This window comes from Salvelinus fontinalis, chromosome 10 (genome assembly GCF_029448725.1).
Source record: "Salvelinus fontinalis isolate EN_2023a chromosome 10, ASM2944872v1, whole genome shotgun sequence".
Taxonomy (NCBI): Eukaryota; Metazoa; Chordata; class Actinopteri; order Salmoniformes; family Salmonidae; genus Salvelinus; species Salvelinus fontinalis.
The window spans coordinates 49,691,337-49,713,562 of record NC_074674.1 but is presented as its reverse complement, the minus strand read 5'-3'; the positions used below and the strand labels follow the sequence as shown (position 1 = coordinate 49,713,562).

General features: G+C 46.0%; 1 protein-coding gene across 2 annotated transcripts in view; it reads left to right on the top strand.

Annotated features, from left to right (window-relative positions):
- Positions 1-22,226, top strand: part of si:dkey-71l1.1 (uncharacterized protein LOC569883 homolog) — a 43,463-nt gene that overhangs the window by 10,055 nt on the left and 11,182 nt on the right. For both annotated transcript variants that reach the window (XM_055936951.1, XM_055936952.1), the window contains exons 5-7: positions 5,507-5,608; positions 7,727-7,832; positions 8,518-8,640. In XM_055936951.1, the coding sequence (XP_055792926.1) occupies positions 5,507-5,608; positions 7,727-7,832; positions 8,518-8,640 (331 nt within the window). The remainder of the gene's footprint in view (positions 1-5,506; positions 5,609-7,726; positions 7,833-8,517; positions 8,641-22,226) is intronic.

The window sequence follows — 22,226 nt, the reverse complement described above, 5'->3', positions numbered from 1 at the left end:
CTATACTACTACTACCATACTACTATGACTACTATTACTACTACCACCGCTACTATTACTACTACTATACTACTACTACCATACTACTACTGTTACTACTGCTACTATACTATTACTACTACTACTATAATATTACTACTACCACTATACTATTACCACTACCACTATACAATTACCACTACTACTATACTACTACCACCACACTACTATGACTACTATACTATTACTACTACCACTATATTATTACTACTACTACTGTACTGTTACTACTACCACTATACTATTACCACTACTACTATGCTATTACGACTACTACTATAGCACCACTACTACTATACTATACTATTACTACTATACTATACGACGGCTACTATACCCTTACTGCTACTACTATACTATTACTACTACTTCTATACTACTACTACCATGCTACTGCAACTACTATACTATTACTACCACCACTCTAATATTACTACTACTACTATACTATTACTACTACCACCACTCTAATACTACTACTACTACTATACTATTACTACTACCACCACACGATCACTACTACCACTATACTATTACTACTACTACTGAACTATTACTACGATACCATTAATACTACCACTATACCATTGCTACTATGCTATACTACGACTACTATACTATTACTACTACCACACGGTTACTACTGTACTATACTACTACGATACTACTACTACTACTACTACTATACTGTTACTACTATACTACTACTACTATACTACTTGTGGACCGATCAATTCTAGATGCTGGAGCTTAATAGAACTGCTTGTTATTTCTTGTTACACAATGTTGAACGTTCCCCACCTTAATACAATGTTGAACGTTCCCCACCTTAATACAATGTTGAACGTTCCCCACCTTAATACAATGTTGAATGTTCCCCACCTTAATACAATGTTGAATGTGCTTCCCTTTGTAGTCTGTAATGGTTTGCAAGCCCTGCCACATCCGACGAGCGTCAGATGTGGTGTAGTACGATTTGATCTTAGTGCTGTGTTGATGCTTTGCCTGTTTGATGGTTTTTCGGTGGGCATAGCAGGATTTCTTATAAGCTTCCGGGTTAGAGTCCCTCTCCTTGAAAGTGGCAGCCCTAGCCTTTAGCTCAGTGCGGATGTTGCCTGTAATCCCATGGTTTCTGGTTGGGGTATGTACGTGCAGTCACTTTGGGGACGACGTCATCGATACACTTATTGATGAAGCCAATGACTGATGTGATGTACTCAATGCCACCGGAGGAAGCCCGGAACATATTCCAGTCTGTGCAGAACAGTCCTGTAGCTTAGCATCATCTTCTTTTTTATTGATCTAGTCACTGGTGCTTCCTGCTTTAATCTTTGCTTGTAAGCAGGAATCAGGAGGATATAATTATGGTCAGATTTTCCAAATGGAGGGAGAGGGTGAGCTTTGTAGGAGTATAGGTGGTCCAGCGGTTTGTTTTTTCCTCTGGTTGCACATTTAACATGCGGATAGAAATTTGGTCAAACGGATTTAAGTTTCTCTGCATTAAAGTCCCCGGCTAATAGGAGCGCCGCCTCTGGGTGATTTTTTGTTTTTGTTTGCTAATGGCGGAATTCAGCTCATTCAATGCTGTCTTAGTGCCAGCCTTAGTACCTGCTGTGGTGGTATGTACAACAGCTACAAAAAATACAGATGAAAACTGTCTAGGTAGATAGTGTGGTCTACAGCTTATCATGAGATACTCTACCTCAGGCGAGCAATAGCTCCAGACTTCCTTAGATTTCGTGCACCAGCTGTTATTTACAAAAATACATAGTCCGCCGCCCCTTGTCTTACCAGACGCTGCTGTTCTATCCTGCCGGTGCAGCGTATAACCAGCCACCCCTTGTCTTACCAGACGTCACTGTTCTATCCTGCCGGTGCAGTGTATAACCAGCCACCCCTTGTCTTACCAGAGGCTGCTGTTCTATCCTGCCGGTGCAGCGTTTAACCAGCCACCCCTTGTCTTACCAGAGGCTGCTGTCCTATCCTGCCGGTGCAGCGTTTAACCAGCCACCCCTTGTCTTACCAGAGGCTGCTGTCCTATCCTGCCGGTGCAGCGTTTAACCAGCCACCCCTTGTCTTACCAGAGGCTGCTGTCCTATCCTGCCGGTGCAGCGTTTAACCAGCCACCCCTTGTCTTACCAGAGGCTGCTGTCCTATCCTGCCGGTGCAGCGTTTAACCAGCCACCCCTTGTCTTACCAGAGGCTGCTGTTCTATCCTGCCGGTGCAGCGTTTAACCAGCCACCCCTTGTCTTACCAGAGGCTGCTGTCCTATCCTGCCGGTGCAGCGTTTAACCAGCCACCCCTTGTCTTACCAGAGGCTGCTGTCCTATCCTGCCGGTGCAGCGTTTAACCAGCCACCCCTTGTCTTACCAGAGGCTGCTGTCCTATCCTGCCGGTGCAGCGTTTAACCAGCCACCCCTTGTCTTACCAGAGGCTGCTGTCCTATCCTGCCGGTGCAGCGTTTAACCAGCCACCCCTTGTCTTACCAGAGGCTGCTGTCCTATCCTGCCGGTGCAGCGTTTAACCAGCCACCCCTTGTCTTACCAGAGGCTGCTGTCCTATCCTGCCGGTGCAGCGTTTAACCAGCCACCCCTTGTCTTACCAGAGGCTGCTGTCCTATCCTGCCGGTGCAGCGTTTAACCAGCCACCCCTTGTCTTACCAGAGGCTGCTGTCCTATCCTGCCGGTGCAGCGTTTAACCAGCCAGTATGTTGATAATGTCGTCGTTCAGCCACGACTCCGTGAAGCATCAGATATTACAGTTTTGAATGTCCCGTTGGTAGTTTAATCTTCCGCGTAGGTCATTGATTTTATTTTCCAAAGATTGCACGTTGCAGAATGGAAGGAAGTGGAGGTTTATTCGATCGCCTACGAATTCTCAGAAGGCAGCCCGCCCTCTGGCCCCTTTTTCTCTGCCTCCTCTAAACCCAAATCGCGGGGATCTGGGCCTGTTCCCGGGAAAGCAGTATATCGTTCACGTCGGCCTCGTCACGCTCGTTATAGGGAAAAAAGGATTCTGCCAGTCCGTGGTGAGTAATCACAGTCCTGATGTCCAGAAGTTATTTTCGGTCATAAGAGACGGAGCAGCAACATTATGTACAAAATAAGTTAAAAAAAATAAGTTATAAACAAACAACAAAACAAAACGTCTGCCTTATTCTCCGGCTCCATCTTAGCATACAATGATACAATGACTATGAAGTTAAAGAGCAGACTGTCAGCTTTAATCTAAAGGCATATTCACACCTAACTACCCTGAGCAATATATTTACAAACATTACACTTGTATACCGGAGGCTAACATGGTGTTCAGAGGCTAATATGGTGTTCAGAGGCTAACATGGTGTTCAGAGGCTAACATGGTGTTCAGAGGTAACTACCAGAGGCTAACATGGTGTTCAGAGGCTAACATGGTGTTCAGAGGTAACTACCAGAGGCTAACATGGTGTTCAGAGGTAACTACCAGAGACTAATATGGTGTTCAGAGGTAACTACCAGAGGCTAATATGGTGTTCAGAGGTAACTACCAGAGGCTAACATGGCGTTCAGAGGCTAACATGGTGTTCAGAGGTAACTACCAGAGGCTAATATGGTGTTCAGAGGTAACTACCAGAGGCTAACATGGTGTTCAGAGGTAACTACCAGAGGCTAACATGGAGTTCAGAGGTAACTACCAGAGGCTAACATGGTGTTCAGAGACTAACATGGTGTTCAGAGGTAACTACCAGAGGCTAATATGGTGTTCAGAGGTAACTACCAGAGGCTAACATGGTGTTCAGAGGCTAACATGGTGTTCAGAGGTAACTACCAGAGACTAACATGGTGTTCAGAGGCTAATATGGTGTTCAGAGGCTAACATGGTGTTCAGAGGTAACTACCAGAGGCTAATATGGTGTTCAGAGGTAACTACCAGAGGCTAACATGGTGTTCAGAGGCTAACATGGTGTTCAGAGGTAACTACCAGAGGCTAACATGGTGTTCAGAGGTAACTACCAGAGGCTAACATGGTGTTCAGAGGTAACTACCAGAGGCTAACATGGTGTTCAGAGGTAACTACCAGAGGCTAACATGGTGTTCAGAGGTAACTACCAGAGACTAACATGGTGTTCAGAGGTAACTACCAGAGGCTAACATGGTGTTCAGAGGTAACTACCAGAGGCTAATATGGTGTTCAGAGGCTAATATGGTGTTCAGAGGTAACTACCAGAGGCTAACATGGTGTTCAGAGGTAACTACCAGAGGCTAATATGGTGTTCAGAGGCTAATATGGTGTTCAGAGGTAACTACCAGAGGCTAACATGGTGTTCAGAGGTAACTACCAGAGGCTAACATGGTGTTCAGAGGCTAACATGGTGTTCAGAGGTAACTACCAGAGGCTAACATGGTGTTCAGAGGTAACTACCAGAGGCTAACATGGTGTTCAGAGGTAACTACCAGAGGCTAATATGGTGTTCAGAGGTAACTACCAGAGGCTAACATGGTGTTCAGAGGTAACTACCAGAGGCTAACATGGTGTTCAGAGGCTAACATGGTGCTCAGCGGCTAACATGGTGTTCAGAGGTAACTACCAGAGGCTAACATGGTGTCCAGAGCCTAATATGGTGTTCAGAGGCTAACATGGTGTCCAGAGGTAACTACCAGAGGCTAACATGGTGTTCAGAGGCTAACATGGTGTTCAGAGGCTAACATGGTGCTCAGAGGCTAACATGGTGTTCAGAGGCTAACATGGTGCTCAGCGGCTAACATGGTGTTCAGAGGTAACTACCAGAGGCTAACATGGTGTCCAGAGCCTAATATGGTGTTCAGAGGCTAACATGGTGTCCAGAGGTAACTACCAGAGGCTAACATGGTGTTCAGAGGTAACTACCAGAGGCTAACATGGTGTTCAGAGGCTAATATGGTGTTCAGAGGTAACTACCAGAGGCTAACATGGTGTTCAGAGGTAACTACCAGAGGCTAACATGGTGTTCAGAGGCTAACATGGTGTTCAGAGGCTAATATGGTGTTCAGAGGTAACTACCAGAGGCTAACATGGTGTTCAGAGGTAACTACCAGAGGCTAACATGGTGTTCAGAGGTAACTACCAGAGGCTAACATGGTGTTCAGAGGTAACTACCAGAGGCTAACATGGTGTTCAGAGGCTAACATGGTGTTCAGAGGCTAACATGGTGTTCAGAGGCTAACATGGTGTCAATAAATGTCAGTAGGAGCATTATCAGGGTGCAGGCTATTCTATTCTGCTCTAGTATACTTCATTAAGATGTGGGGATTGATTGGTTTATTTATTGGGAAACAGATGAGTACACCCCTGAGGATAACACGTTAAAGTGATTCCACTTGGTTCCACCGTGGTACCTGATGGATTACACACAGACTAGACACAGCAAAACAACATCCCTACAGTACCAAACCACATAGAAAAACAAAGATAGAAATGTTAGTATTACCACAAACTTTCCATTTTTAGGACTCCCCTGTGCTGATCGGTGAGATGGACTCCTCCGGCAGTCTGAATGCTCATTCGCTGCTGCATCTTAGTGAACGAATCAGGGCCAAGGCTGTGTTTCAGGTGGGTGGTTCAGATCTACAAGTAGGCCGTCATTGTAAATAAGAATTTGTTCTTAACTGACTTGCCTAGTTAAATAAATGTTAAATAAAATAATATAAATTGAAAAAATGAATAAACCGCAGTGCTAGACTGACTTGTTTCATTGCGTACTCCTAGAACTCCTAGAACAGTTGACCGTGGTTACATAGCCAGTCAGAGCCAGGTCCTCCAGTCTCTAAGACGTCCCAGGTTACATAGCCAGTCAGACCCAGGCCCTCCAGTCTCTAAGACGTCCCAGGTTACATAGCCAGTCAGACCCAGGCCCTCCAGTCTCTAAGACGTCCCAGGTTACATAGCCAGTCAGACCCAGGCCCTCCAGTCTCTAAGACGTCCCAGGTTACATAGCCAGTCAGAGCCAGGTCCTCCAGTCTCTAAGACGTCCCAGGTTACATAGCCAGTCAGACCCAGGCCCTCCAGTCTCTAAGACGTCCCAGGTTATATAGCCAGTCAGACCCAGGCCCTCCAGTCTCTAAGACGTCCCAGGTTACATAGCCAGTCAGACCCAGGTCCTCCAGTCTCTAAGACGTCCCAGGTTACATAGCCAGTCAGACCCAGGCCCTCCAGTCTCTAAGACGTCCCAGGTTACATAGCCAGTCAGACCCAGGCCCTCCAGTCTCTAAGACGTCCCAGGTTACATAGCCAGTCAGAGCCAGGTCCTCCAGTCTCTAAGACGTCCCAGGTTACATAGCCAGTCAGAGCCAGATCCTCCGGTCTCTAAGACGTCCCAGGTTACATAGCCAGTCAGACCCAGGCCCTCCAGTCTCTAAGACGTCCCAGGTTACATAGCCAGTCAGACCCAGGCCCTCCAGTCTGTAAGACGTCCCAGGTTACATAGCCAGTCAGAGCCAGGTCCTCCAGTCTCTAAGACGTCCCAGGTTACATAGCCAGTCAGAGCCAGGTCCTCCAGTCTCTAAGACGTCCCAGGTTACATAGCCAGTCAGAGCCAGGTCCTCCAGTCTCTAAGACGTCCCAGGTTACATAGCCAGTCAGAGCCAGGTCCTCCGGTCTCTAAGACGTCCCAGGTTACATAGCCAGTGAGAGCCAGGTCCTCCAGTCTCTAAGACGTCCCAGGTTACATAGCCAGTCAGACCCAGGCCCTCCAGTCTCTAAGACGTCCCAGGTTACATAGCCAGTCAGACCCAGGCCCTCCAGTCTCTAAGACGTCCCAGGTTACATAGCCAGTCAGACCCAGGCCCTCCAGTCTGTAAGACGTCCCAGGTTACATAGCCAGTCAGAGCCAGGTCCTCCAGTCTCTAAGACGTCCCAGGTTACATAGCCAGTCAGAGCCAGGTCCTCCAGTCTCTAAGACGTCCCAGGTTACATAGCCAGTCAGAGCCAGGCCCTCCAGTCTCTAAGACGTCCCAGGTTACATAGCCAGTCAGAGCCAGGTCCTCCAGTCTCTAAGACGTCCCAGGTTACATAGCCAGTCAGAGCCAGGTCCTCCAGTCTCTAAGACGTCCCAGGTTACATAGCCAGTCAGAGCCAGGTCCTCCAGTCTCTAAGACGTCCCAGGTTATATAGCCAGTCAGAGCCAGGTCCTCCAGTCTCTAAGACGTCCCAGGTTACATAGCCAGTCAGAGCCAGGTCCTCCAGTCTCTAAGACGTCCCAGGTTACATAGCCAGTCAGAGCCAGGTCCTCCAGTCTCTAAGACGTCCCAGGTTACATAGCCAGTCAGAGCCAGGTCCTCCAGTCTCTAAGACGTCCCAGGTTACATAGCCAGTCAGAGCCAGGCCCTCCAGTCTCTAAGACGTCCCAGGTTACATAGCCAGTCAGAGCCAGGTCCTCCAGTCTCTAAGACATCCCAGGTTACATAGCCAGTCAGAGCCAGGTCCTCCAGTCTCTAAGACGTCCCAGGTTACATAGCCAGTCAGAGCCAGGTCATCCAGTCTCTAAGACGTCCCAGGTTACATGTACAACAAATTAACAAAGTCTCAGGGATACTTCACATAGCATCAGTAGAGTGTGTGTGTGTGTGTGTGTGTGTGTGTGTGTGTGTGTGTGTGTGTGTGTGTGTGTGTGTGTGTGTGTGTGTGTGTGTGTGTGTGTGTGTGTGTGTGTGTGTGTGTGTGTGTGTGTAGACCCAGCAGGCTCAGTTCATGACGTGGCAGTTTGAGACGGAGTACAGAGGAAATGACTTCACAGCTGCTGTTACCATGGCGAACCCTGATGTCCTACGGGAGTCAGGTAGCTGAGTGTATTTCTATGATATGTCTGTGTGTCATTATAATATATATGATAATGTGTGTGTGTCATTATAATATATATGATAATGTCTGTGTCTCATTATAATATATATGATAATGTGTGTGTGTCATTATAATATATATGATAATGTGTGTGTCTAATTATAATATATATGATAATGTCTGTGTGTCATTATAATATATATGATAATGTGTGTGTCTAATTATAATATATATGATAATGTCTGTGTGTCATTATAATATATATGATAATGTGTGTGTTTAATTATAATATGATAATGTATGCATCTCATTATAATATGATAATGTGTGTGTCATTATAATATGATAATGGCTGTGTGTCATTATAATATATATGATAATGTGTGTGTCTAATTATAATATTATCATGTATGCGTCTCATTATAATATGATAATGTGTGTGTGTCATTATAATATGATAATGGCTGTGTGTCATTATAATATATATGATAATGTGTGTGTCTCATTATAATATGATAATGTCTGTGTCTCACTATAATATATAGGTTAGTGTGTGTGTCTCATTATAATATGATAATGTCTGTGTCTCATTATAATATATATGATAATGTGTGTGTCTCATTATAATATGATAATGTATGTGAGTGTGTGTGTGTGTGTGTGTGTGTGTGGGGGGGGGGTAGTGATCTTGGTTGCCCATTTTCTCCAGAGTGTGTGTTCAGGGCTGGTGTTGGGAGGAGAGCTGGTCTACCACAGAGGAAGACATGAAGAGGGAGGGATTCTCACCCTGGCTGGACAGTACTCAGGTATTATATATATACACACATTATATATATATATATATATATATATATATATATATATATATATATATATATAGACACACATTATATATATATATATATAGACACACATTATATATATATATATATATATATATCTATATATATATATATATATATATAGACACACATTATATATATAGACACGTTATAAACTGGGTGGTTCGAGCCCTGAATGCTGATTGGCTGACAGCCGTGGTGTATCAGACCACATACCACGGGTATGACAAAAACATCTATGACGTTGGTCACCAGTTTATAATAGCAATATGGCACCTGGGGGGTTTGTGGGATATGGCCAATATACCACGGCTAAGGGATGTATCCAGGCACCCCGCGTTGCGTCGTGGGTAAGGACAGCCCTTAGCCGTGGTATATTGGCGTTATACCACACCCCCTCGTGCCTTAAATATACACTACCGTTCAAAAGTTTGGGGTCACTTACAAATGTCCTTGTTTTCCATGAAAACATACATGAAATGAGTTGCAAAATGAATAGGAAATATAGTCAAGACGCAAGGTTATAAATAATGATTTTTAATTGAAATAATAATTGTGTCCTTCAAACTTTGCTTTCGTCAAAGAATCCTCCATTTGCAGCAATTACAGCCTTGCAGACCTTTGGTATTCTAGTTGTCAATTTGTTGAGGTAATATGAAGAGATTTCACCCCCATGCTTCCTGAAGCACCTCCCACAAGTTGGATTGGCTTGATGGGCACTTATGACGTACCATACGGTCAAGCTGCTCCCACAACAGCTCAATAGGATTGAGATCCGGTGACTGTGCTGGCCACTCCATTATAGACAGAACACCAGCTGACTGCTTCTTCCCTAAATAGTTATTGCATAGTTTGGAGCTGTGCTTTGGGTCGTTGTCCTGTTGTAGGAGGAAATTGGCTCCAATTAAGCGTCGTTCACAGGGTATGGCATGGCGTTGCAAAATGGAGTGATAGCCTTCCTTTTACCCTGTACAAATCTCCGACTTTACCACCACCAAGCAGCCCCAGACCATCACATTGCCTCCACCCTGCTTGACAGATGGCGTCAAGCACTCCTCCAGCCTGCTTGACAGATGGCGTTAAGGACTCCTCCAGCATGATGACAGATGGCGTTAAGGACTCCTCCAGCATGATGACAGATGGCGTTAAGGACTCCTCCACCATGCTTGACAGATGGCGTTAAGGACTCCTCCAGCATGATGACAGATGGCGTTAAGGACTCCTCCAGCATGCTTGACAGATGGCGTTAAGGACTCCTCCAGCATGATGACAGATGGCGTTAAGGACTCCTCCAGCCTGCTTGACAGATGGCGTTAAGCACTCCTCCAGCATGATGACAGATGGCGTTAAGGACTCCTCCAGCATGCTTGACAGATGGCGTTAAGGACTCCTCCACCATGCTTGACAGATGGCGTTAAGGACTCCTCCAGCATGATGACAGATGGCGTTAAGGACTCCTCCACCATGCTTGACAGATGGCGTTAAGGACTCCTCCAGCATGATGACAGATGGCGTTAAGGACTCCTCCAGCATGATGACAGATGGCGTTAAGGACTCCTCCACCATGCTTGACAGATGGCGTTAAGGACTCCTCCAGCATGCTTGACAGATGGCGTTAAGGACTCCTCCACCATGCTTGACAGATGGCGTTAAGGACTCCTCCACCATGCTTGACAGATGGCGTTAAGGACTCCTCCACCATGCTTGACAGATGGCGTTAAGGACTCCTCCAGCATGATGACAGATGGCGTTAAGGACTCCTCCAGCATGCTTGACAGATGGCGTTAAGGACTCCTCCAGCATGATGACAGATGGCGTTAAGGACTCCTCCAGCATGATGACAGATGGCGTTAAGGACTCCTCCAGCATGATGACAGATGGCGTTAAGGACTCCTCCAGCATGATGACAGATGGCGTTAAGGACTCCTCCAGCATGATGACAGATGGCGTTAAGGACTCCTCCACCATGCTTGACAGATGGCGTTAAGGACTCCTCCACCATGCTTGACAGATGGCGTTAAGGACTCCTCCACCCTGCTTGACAGATGGCGTTAAGGACTCCTCCACCATGCTTGACAGATGGCGTTAAGGACTCCTCCACCCTGCTTGACAGATGGCGTTAAGGACTCCTCCACCATGCTTGACAGATGGCGTCAAGCACTCCTCCACCATGCTTGACAGATGGCGTTAAGCACTCCTCCACCATGCTTGACAGATGGCGTCAAGCACTCCTCCACCATGCTTGACAGATGGCGTCAAGCACTCCTCCAGCATGATGACAGATGGCGTCAAGCACTCCTCCAGCCTGATGACAGATGGCGTCAAGGACTCCTCCAGCATGATGACAGATGGCGTTAAGGACTCCTCCAGCATGCTTGACAGATGGCGTCAAGCACTCCTCCAGCATGATGACAGATGGCGTCAAGGACTCCTCCAGCATGATGACAGATGGCGTCAAGCACTCCTCCAGCATGATGACAGATGGCGTCAAGCACTCCTCCAGCATGATGACAGATGGCGTCAAGCACTCCTCCAGCAACTTTTAAATTTTCTGCGTCTCACGAATGTTCTTCTTTGTGATCTGAACACCTCAAACTTAGATTCGTCTGTCATTAACACTTTTTTACAATCTTCCTCTGTCTAGTGTCTGTGTTCTTTTGCCCATCTTAATCTTTTCTTTTTATTGGCCAGTCTGAGATATGTCTTTTTCTTTGCAACTCTGCCTAGAAGGCCAGCATCCCAGAGTCGCCTCTTCACTGTTGACGTTGAGACTGGTGTTTTGTGGGTACTATTTAATGAAGCTGCCAGTTGAGGACTTGTGAGGTGTCTGTTTCTCAAACTAGACACTGTAATGTACTTGTCCTCTTGCTCAGTTGTGCACCGGGGCCTCCCACTTCTCTTTCTATTCTGGTTAGAGACAGTTTGCGCTGTTCTGTGAAGGGAGTAGTACACAGCGTTGTATGAGATCTTCAGTTTCTTGGCAATTTCTCTCATGGAATAGCCTTAATTTCTCAGAACAAGAATAGACTGAGGAGTTTCAGAAGAAACTTCTTTGTTTCTGGCCATTTTGAGCCTGTAATCAAACCCACAAATGCTGATTCTCCAGATACTCAACTAGTCTAAAGAAGGACAGTTTTATTGCTTCTATAATCAGGACGACAGTTTTCAGTTGTGCTAACATAATTGCAAAAGGGGTTTCTAATGATCAATTAGCCTTTTAAAATGATAAACTTGGATTAGCTAACACAACGTGCCATTGGAACACAGGAGTGATGGTTGCTGATAATGGACCTCTGTACGCTTATGTAGATATTCCATTAAAAATCAGCCGTTTCCAACTACAATAGTCATTGACAACATTAACAATATCTACACTGTATTTCTGATCAATTTAATGTTATTTTAATGGACAAAAAATGTTTTTCTTTCAAAAACAGGGAATTTCTAATCGACCCCAAACTTTTGAACGGTAGTGTATATATACATACATTGTCTTCGGAAAGTATTCAGACCCCTTGACTTTGTTACATTACAGCCTTATTCTATAATGGATTAAATCATTTTTTCCCGCTCAATCTTCACACAATACCCCATAATGACATTGTAGAATAATAGTGAAGACATCAAAACTATGAAATAACACATATGGAATCATGTAGTAACCAAAAATAGTGTTAAACAAATCAAAATATTTTATATTTGAGATTCTTCAAAGTAGCCACCCTTTGCCTTGACGACAGTTTTGCACACTCTTGGCATTCTCTCAACCAGCTTCATGAGGTAGTAACCTGTAATGCATTTCAATAACAGGTGTGCCTTGTTAAATGTTAATTTGTGGAATTTCTTTCCTTAATGCATTAGAGCCAATCAGTTGTGTTGTGACAAGGTGTGGGTGGTATACGAAAGATATCCCTATTTGGTAAAAGACCAAGTCCATATCATGGCAAGAACAGCTCAGATAAGAAAAGAGAAACGACAGTCCATCATTACTTTAAGACATGAAGGCCAGTCAATCTGGAAAATTTCAAGATCTTGAAAGTTTCTTCAAGTGCAGTCGCAAAAACCATTAAGCGCTATGATGAAACTGGCTCTCATGAGTACCGCCACAGGAAAGTAAGACCCAGAGTTACCTCAGCTGCAGAGGATATGATGAAACTGGCTCTCATGAGGACCGCCACAGGAAAGGAAGACCCAGAGTTACCTCAGCTGCAGAGGATATGATGAAACTGGCTCTCATGAGGACCGCCACAGGAAAGGAAGACCCAGAGTTACCTCTGCTGCAGAGGATATGATGAAACTGGCTCTCATGAGGACCGCCACAGGAAAGGAAGACCCAGAGTTACCTCTGCTGCAGAGGATAATTTCATTAGTTACCAGCCTCAGAAATTGCAGCCCAAATAAATGCTTCAGAGTTACAGACAGTAACAGTTACAGTAACAGACACATCAACTGTTCAGAGGAGACTGCATGAATCAGGCCTTCATTGTGAAACGCTGCAAAGAAAACACTACTAAAAGACACCAATAAGAAGAAGAGATTTGCTTGGGCCAAGAAACACGAGCAATGGACATTAGAGGTATACTGAGTCAGAGAGAGTCAGCACGTCATCAACACGCACAGTACCAGACTAGAGACGTGGTTTGTTTTACTTTAACAAACTACCTAGTTAGCTAATAAAATCTACAATAGTTTTCCTTTTCATATCTGGATCGTGGGATGCAGTTAGCGTTAACGCTGGGACCGCTGATATATATCCAGGGATCCGTGCTCAAACAAGGTGGTAATACATTGGGTAAGCAGCTAGACTATGAATCTAGGCAACCTGGGCTACTCCTGCTGGATACCAAGCACGCTAAGCGGTTAGCCCTTGTAGCTAGGGCCGCACTTCTATTTGTCTTGGTTTTAGGACTAGCTATTTCCCAGAGTTTTCTACTGCCGGCGTCTCTCATTTCACAGAGTGAATAGCGGGCTTATCCTGCTATTAGTACTGTCATGCCTCCGAAAAAAGACGAGGATCATATCTCTGCTGAGCAGGTACGTAAACTCTTGGAAAAGCAGAAGGTTTTCTATAAGGAAATGATACTTCAGCAGGAAAATAACTTTAAAAGCTTCATACAAAATGATCACGGAGTCGACCAACAAACGGCTGGACGACCTGACTGAAGATGTACAAGACATTAAAACAAGCCTTCAGTTCACACAGCAGGATGTGGATGTATAGAAGAACACACAGGATACACTTCCCAGAAACTGTTCCTCTATGCAGAATGAAATCACCACAGTCAGGGAGAACTTCCAGAACATGTCTGAGAAGGCTGAATGAAATCACCACAGTCAGGGAGAACTTCCAGAACATGTCTGAGAAGGCTGAATGAAATCACCACAGTCAGGGAGAACTTCCAGAACATGTCTGAGAAGGCTGAATGAAATCACCACAGTCAGGGAGGGCTTCCAGAACATGTCTGGGAAGGCAGATTACCTGGACGGAGAATCGAGGAGAAATAATATTGTAATAGATGGTATCCAGGAGAGCCAAAGTAAGACATGGGCTGAATCAGAGGACAAAGTTCGAAAGCTGTTTTCTGAGGAGCTACAACTGGATCAACAGGTAGAGCTGGAACGTGCTCACCGGTCTGGGAAACCAGGGGGTAGTGGTGGTGCCAGAGACAGGCAGAGTGGTCAGGCAGGCGGGCTCAGAGACAGGCAGAGTGGTCAGGCAGGCGGGCTCAGAGACAGGCAGAGTGGTCAGGCAGGAGGGCTCAGAGACAGGCAGAGTGGTCAGGCAGGTGGGCTCAGAGACAGGCAGAGTGGTCAGGCAGGCGGGCTCAGAGACAGGCAGAGTGGTCAGGCAGGCGGGCTCCGAGACAGGCAGAGTGGTCAGGCAGGCGGGCTCAGAGACAGGCAGAGTGGTCAGGCAGGCGGGCTCAGAGACAGGCAGAGTGGTCAGGCAGGCCGGCTCAGAGACAGGCAGAGTGGTCAGGCAGGCGGGCTCAGAGACAGGCAGAGTGGTCAGGCAGGCGGGCTCAGAGACAGGCCAGGCAAGGGTCAAAACCAGGAGGGCGAGAAAGAGAGAGACTGGGGGAAAAGCAGGAGCTGAGACAAACCGCTGGTAGGCTAGAACAAACAAGACGAACTGGCAACAGACAAACCGCTGGTAGGCTAGAACAAACAAGACGAACTGGCAACAGACAAACCGCTGGTAGGCTAGAACAAACAAGACGAACTGGCAACAGACAAACCGAGCACACCAGTCAGTATAAGTACACAGGGGATAATGGGGAAGATGGGCGACACCTGGAGGGAGTGGAGACAATAACAAAGACAGGTGAAACAGATCAGGGTGTGACAGACATAGCATACCTGAGGTATGACAAACTGATTGTTCACCCTCCCTCCCAAGGAGTTAGGAGGAGCGACAGACACAAGTCATTCCAGCAAAGTGGACAAGTTGAGGAATGCTATGATTCCAACTGATGGCTCCATGTCATATACCCTTACAAAAGATTGTATCATGAAGGAGAGGCAATGCAGGTTTGAATTTCACCAAGTAGAAAGGGAAGAGGTAGAAAGGGACGAGGTGGAAAGGGACGAGGTGGAAAGGGAAGAGGTAGAAAGGGAAGAGGTGGAAAGGGAAGAGGTGGAAAGGGAAGAGGTAGAAAGGGAAGAGGTGGAAAGGGACGAGGTAGAAAGGGAAGAGGTGGAAAGGGAAGAGGTAGAAAGGGACGAGGTAGAAGGGACGAGGTGGAAGGGACGAGGTGGAAAGGGAAGAGGTAGAAAGGGAAGAGGTAGAAAGGGACGAGGTAGAAAGGGACGAGGTAGAAGGGACGAGGTGGAAAGGGAAGAGGTAGAAGGGACGAGGTGGAAAGGGAAGAGGTAGAAAGGGAAGAGGTAGAAAGGGAAGAGGTGGAAAGGGACGAGGTAGAAAGGGAAGAGGTGGAAAGGGAAGAGGTAGAAAGGGACGAGGTAGAAAGGGACGAGGTAGAAGGGACGAGGTGGAAAGGGAAGAGGTAGAAGGGACGAGGTGGAAAGGGAAGAGGTAGAAAGGGAAGACGTAGAAAGGGACGAGGTAGAAAGGGACGAGGTAGAAAGGGAAGAGGTGGAAAGGGAAGAGGTAGAAAGGGACGAGGTAGAAAGGGACGAGGTAGAAGGGACGAGGTGGAAAGGGAAGAGGTAGAAAGGGAAGACGTAGAAAGAGAAGAGGTGGAAAGGGAAGAGGTAGAAAGGGAAGAGGTAGAAAGGGACGAGGTAGAAAGGGAAGAGGTAGAAAGGGAAGAAGTAGAAAGGGAAGAGGTAGAAAGGGAAGAAGTAGAAAGGGACGAGGTAGAAAGGGAAGAGGTAGAAAGGGAAGAGGTAGAAAGGGAAGAGGTAGAAAGGGACGAGGTAGAAAGGGAAGAAGTAGAAAGGGAAGAAGTAGAAAGGGAAGAGGTAGAAAGGGACGAGGTAGAAAGGGACGAGGTGGAAAGGGAAGAGGTGGAAAGGGAAGAGGTAGAAAGGGACGAGGTAGAAAGGGACGAGGTAGAAGGGACGAGGTGGAAAGGGAAGAGGTAGAAAGGGAAGAGGTGGAAAGGGACGAGGTAGAAAGGGAAGAGGTGGAAAGGGAAGAGGTAGAAAGGGACGAGGTAGAAGGGACGAGGTGGAAGGGACGAGGTGGAAAGGGAAGAGGTAGAAAGGGAAGAGGTAGAAAGGGACGAGGTAGAAAGGGACGAGGTAGAAGGGACGAGGTGGAAAGGGAAGAGGTAGAAGGGACGAGGTGGAAAGGGAAGAGGTAGAAAGGGAAGAGGTAGAAAGGGAAGAGGTGGAAAGGGACGAGGTAGAAAGGGAAGAGGTGGAAAGGGAAGAGGTAGAAAGGGACGAGGTAGAAAGGGACGAGGTAGAAGGGACGAGGTGGAAAGGGAAGAGGTAGAAGGGACGAGGTGGAAAGGGAAGAGGTAGAAAGGGAAGACGTAGAAAGGGACGAGGTAGAAAGGGACGAGGTAGAAAGGGAAGAGGTGGAAAGGGAAGAGGTAGAAAGGGACGAGGTAGAAAGGGACGAGGTAGAAGGGACGAGGTGGAAAGGGAAGAGGTAGAAAGGGAAGACGTAGAAAGAGAAGAGGTGGAAAGGGAAGAGGTAGAAAGGGACGAGGTAGAAAGGGACGAGGTAGAAAGGGAAGAGGTAGAAAGGGAAGAGGTAGAAAGGGAAGAGGTAGAAAGGGAAGAGGTAGAAAGGGACGAGGTAGAAAGGGAAGAAGTAGAAAGGGAAGAAGTAGAAAGGGACGAGGTAGAAAGGGACGAGGTAGAAAGGGAAGAGGTAGAAAGGGAAGAGGTAGAAAGGGAAGAGGTAGAAAGGGACGAGGCAGAAAGGGACGAGGTAGAAAGGGAAGAGGTGGAAAGGGACGAGGTAGAAAGGGACGAGGTAGAAAGGGACGAGGTAGAAGGGACGAGGTGGAAAGGGAAGAGGTGGAAAGGGAAGAGGTAGAAAGGGAAGAGGTAGAAAGGGAAGACGTAGAAAGAGAAGAGGTGGAAAGGGAAGAGGTAGAAAGGGACGAGGTAGAAAGGGACGAGGTAGAAAGGGACGAGGTAGAAAGGGAAGAGGTAGAAAGGGAAGAGGTGGAAAGGGAAGAGGTAGAAAGGGACGAGGTAGAAAGGGAAGAGGTGGAAAGGGAAGAGGTGGAAAGGGAAGAGGTGGAAAGGGACGAGGTAGAAAGGGACGAGGTAGAAGGGACGAGGTGGAACGGGAAGAGGTGGAAAGGGAAGAGGTAGAAAGGGAAGAGGTAGAAAGGGAAGACGTAGAAAGAGAAGAGGTAGAAAGAGAAGAGGTAGAAAGGGACGAGGTAGAAAGGGACGAGGTGGAAAGGGAAGAGGTGGAAAGGGAAGAGGTAGAAAGGGACGAGGTAGAAAGGGACAAGGTAGAAAGGGACGAGGTGGAAAGGGAAGAGGTGGAAAGGGAAGAGGTGGAAAGGGACGAGGTGGAAAGGGACGAGGTGGAAAGGGAAGAGGTGGAAAGGGAAGAGGTAGAAAGGGAAGAGGTGGAAAGGGAAGAGGTAGAAAGGGAAGAGGTAGAAAGGGAAGAGGTGGAAAGGGAAGAGGTGGAAAGGGAAGAGGTGGAAAGGGAAGAGGTGGAAAGGGAAGAGGTGGAAAGGGAAGAGGTGGAAAGGGAAGAGGTGGAAAGGGAAGAGGTAGAAAGGGAAGAGGTGGAAAGGGAAGAGGTGGAAAGGGAAGAGGTGGAAAGGGACGAGGTAGAAAGGGAAGAGGTGGAAAGGGAAGAGGTGGAAAGGGAAGAGGTGGAAAGGGACGAGGTAGAAAGGGAAGAGGTGGAAAGGGAAGAGGTGGAAAGGGACGAGGTAGAAAGGGAAGAGGTGGAAAGGGAAGAGGTGGAAAGGGAAGAGGTGGAAAGGGACGAGGTAGAAAGGGAAGAGGTGGAAAGGGAAGAGGTGGAAAGGGACGAGGTAGAAAGGGAAGAGGTGGAAAGGGAAGAGGTGGAAAGGGAAGAGGTGGAAAGGGACGAGGTAGAAAGGGAAGAGGTGGAAAGGGAAGAGGTGGAAAGGGAAGAGGTGGAAAGGGAAGAGGTGGAAAGGGAAGAGGTGGAAAGGGAAGAGGTAGAAAGGGAAGAGGTGGAAAGGGAAGAGGTGGAAAGGGAAGAGGTAGAAAGGGAAGAGGTAGAAAGGGAAGAGGTGGAAAGGGAAGAGGTGGAAAGGGAAGAGGTAGAAAGGGACGAGGTAGAAAGGGACGAGGTAGAAAGGGACGAGGTGGAAAGGATGTTGTTGTCGCTTTTTGATGACACGTCACCTGGTACAGATCATCTTGACGCCAAATTGCTTAGAGTCACAGCTAACCAAATATCTACACCAATCTCTCATATTTTTAATAAGTGCTTGATGTATGGGGTGTGCCCAGAAGTCTGGAAAGTGTCAAAGGTTATTCCACTACCTAAGGATAAAAAATCTGCATTCACTGGTCCTAATAGTCGTCCTATAAACTTGCTGCCGGTGTTATGTAAATTATTGGAAAAAATTGTATCTGTACAAATCAAGGATTATTTCTCATGTAATGGTCTGATAACAGGTTTCCAGCATGCATACAAAGAAGAAGGGCATTCTACGAGTACGGCCTTAGCACGAATGACAGGTGATTGGTTAAAGAGTATGGGTGACAGGAAGTTAGTTGGTGCAGTGCTGCTAGATTTCAGTGCTTCTTTTGATGTAATTGATCATGAACTGTTACTAGGTAAACTCAAATGTTATGGTTTTAAATCTGCAGCTCCATCCTGGATGGAAAGCTATCTATCCAGGAGAAGGCTAAACGTGTTCTTTAATGGTAGCTTTTCAAACAGTAAAGATATACACCGTGGTGTTCCTCAAGGAAGCTGCCTAGGCCCACTTCTCTACTCTGTCTTTACTAATGATTTACCTTCAGTAATGAACAAAGCAAGAGTGGTCATGTATGCTGATGACTCTACGATGTATAGCGCAGCATCAGAATGTAATGAGCTAACAGATGTACTGAGTAGTGAACTACGAATGGTGTCTGAGTGGGTTGATGTGAACAAATTGGTGTTGAACATTTCTAAAAACGAAATGTAATGTATTTGTTTTAAGATATATGCTTACTGATGATCCCCAGTTGAAATTGTCGATGAATAGAACGTATGTAGAGCAAGTGAAAAAAACTAAACTACTAGGTGTCATGTTGGACGTAGCTCTATCATGGTCAGAACACATAAATCATATTGTTATTAAGATGGGTAAGGGAATTACTGTTACAAGAAAATGTTCAGAGTATGTAACATCTAGCACACTGAATCAGGTGATTCAATCCCTGGTCCTGTCACACTTAGAGTACTGTCCAGTTATATGAATGCCTGGTCCTATCACACTTAGAGTACTGTCTAGTTATATGGTGAATCCCTGGTCCCATCACACTTAGAGTACTGTCCAGTTATATGGTCAATCCCTGGTCCTATCACACTTAGAGTACTGTCCAGTTATATGGTCAATCCCTGGTCCTGTAACACTTAGAGTACTGTCCAGTTATATGGTAAATCCCGGGTCCTATCACACTTAGAGTACTGTCCAGTCATATGGTCAATCCCTGGTCCTATCACACTTAGAGTACTGTCCAGTTAGACAGTCAATCCCTGGTCCTATCACACTTAGAGTACTGTCCAGTTATATGGTCAATCCCTGGTCCTATCACACTTAGAGTACTGTCCAGTTATATGGTCAATCCCTGGTCTTATCACACTTAGAGTACTGTCCAGTCATATGGTCAATCCCTGGTCCTGTAACACTTAGACTACTGTCCAGTTATATGGTCAATCCCTGGTCCTATCACACTTAGAGTACTGTCCAGTTAAATGGTAAATCCCTGGTCCTATCACACTTAAGAGTACTGTCCAGTTAAATGGTAAATCCCTGGTCCTATCACACTTAGAGTACTGTCCAGTTAAATGGTAAATCCCTGGTCCTATCACACTTAAGAGTACTGTCCAGTTAAATGGTAAATCCCTGGTCCTATCACACTTAGAGTACTGTCCAGTTATATGGTCAATCCCTGGTCCTATCACACTTAGAGTACTGCCCAGTTAAATGGTAAATCCCTGGTCCTATCACACTTAAGAGTACTGTCCAGTTATATGGTCAATCCCTGGTCCTATCACACTTAGAGTACTGTCCAGTTATATGGTCAATCCCTGGTCCTATCACACTTAGAGTACTGTCCGGTTATATGGTCAATCCCTGGTCCTATCACACTTAGAGTACTGTCCAGTTATATGGTCAATCCCTGGTCCTGTAACACTTAGAGTACTGTCCAGTTAAATGGTCAATCCCTGGTCCTATCACACTTAGAGTACTGCCCAGTTAAATGGTAAATCCCTGGTCCTATCACACTTAGAGTACTGTCCAGTTATATGGTCAATCCCTGGTCTTATCACACTTAGAGTACTGTCCAGTTATATGGTCAATCCCTGGTCCTATCCCACTTAGAGTACTGTCCAGTTATATGGTAAATCCCTGGTCCTATCACACTTAGAGTACTGTCCAGTTATATGGTCAATCCCTGGTCCTATCACACTTAGAGTACTGTCCAGTTATATGGTGAATCCCTGGTCCTGTAACACTTAGAGTACTGTCCAGGTATATGGTCAATCCCTGGTCCTATCACACTTAGAGTACTGTCCAGTTATATGGTCAATCCCTGGTCCCATCACACTTAGAGTACTGTCCAGGTATATGGTCAATCCCTGGTCCTGTAACACTTAGAGTACTGTCCAGTTATATGGTCAATCCCTGGTCCTATCACACTTAGAGTACTGTCCAGTTATATGGTCAATCCCTGGTCCTATCACACTTAGAGTACTGTCCAGTTAAATGGTCAATCCCTGGTCCTATCACACTTAGAGTACTGTCCAGTTATATGGTCAATCCCTGGTCCTATCACACTTAGAGTACTGTCCAGTTAAATGGTCAATCCCTGGTCCCATCACACTTAGAGTACTGTCCAGTTATATGGTATATCTAATGAGATAGACCATATGACTGGACAGGAAGTAGAAAGAACATCTAATGTGACCATATGACTGGACAGGAAATAAAAAGTATCAACTGAATGTTAAATGTGTTTCCTGTCAGGTATTTTAATGATCAGTGTTAGAGCCGATTTGGGCATATTGGTATAAAAGACTGAACATACTGAGCTCCATGTACATTTGTGTAAATATATTAAATATTAATGTATATGATGAAATATTAGGTACGTACTTTTATGATTTATTTACCTGATTGAGATATATTCATTTGTTATTAGTGTAACTCAGTTTTTGGCCCCCCCTCTTGCCCATTCATTGTACTGTGTTAATTGTGTTAGTATAAAGGCAGGAAGTTGGGCCTTCGGGGGGAGGAGTCCTTGATAGATGCGGGAGCGGTATAGTTTTTTGACCATATAGACATACAGACATACATACAGAAAGACAGACAGGTCATATTATATTATGTATTTGCATTTCAAGTAATCTCTGCTTTAAGTTGATTGGAGAATACCTTTTTGTTAGATAAGAAGAATAAACATTTTTTGTTGCACCATATCCCTGGATCTCATGGCCGTTTGGAAACGTTGAGTGTGGACTGTATGCGTCCGAAACAACCCCGCTTCAGGCTTGGGCAGTGGCCACGGTAAAGAGGAAAGGAAGCCACTACAAACAAGTCAGCTAATGGGGATTCTAATAAAATAATAAAAATTAGACTGGTGGAAATCTGTCCTTTGGTCTGATGAGTCCAAGTTGGAGATGTTTGGTTCCAACTGCCGTGTCTTTGTGAGATGTAGAGTAGGTGAACAGATGATCTCCGCATGTGTGGTTCCCACCGTGAAGCATGGAGGAGGAGGTGTGATGGTGTGGGGGTGCTTTGCTGGTGACACTGTTAGTGATTTATTTAGAATTCAAGGCACACTTAACCAGCATGGCTACCACAGCATTCTGCAGCGATAAGCCATCCCACCTGGTTTGGGCTTAGTGGGACTATCATTTGTTGTTCAACAGGACAATGACCCAAAACACACCTCCAGGCTGTGTAAGG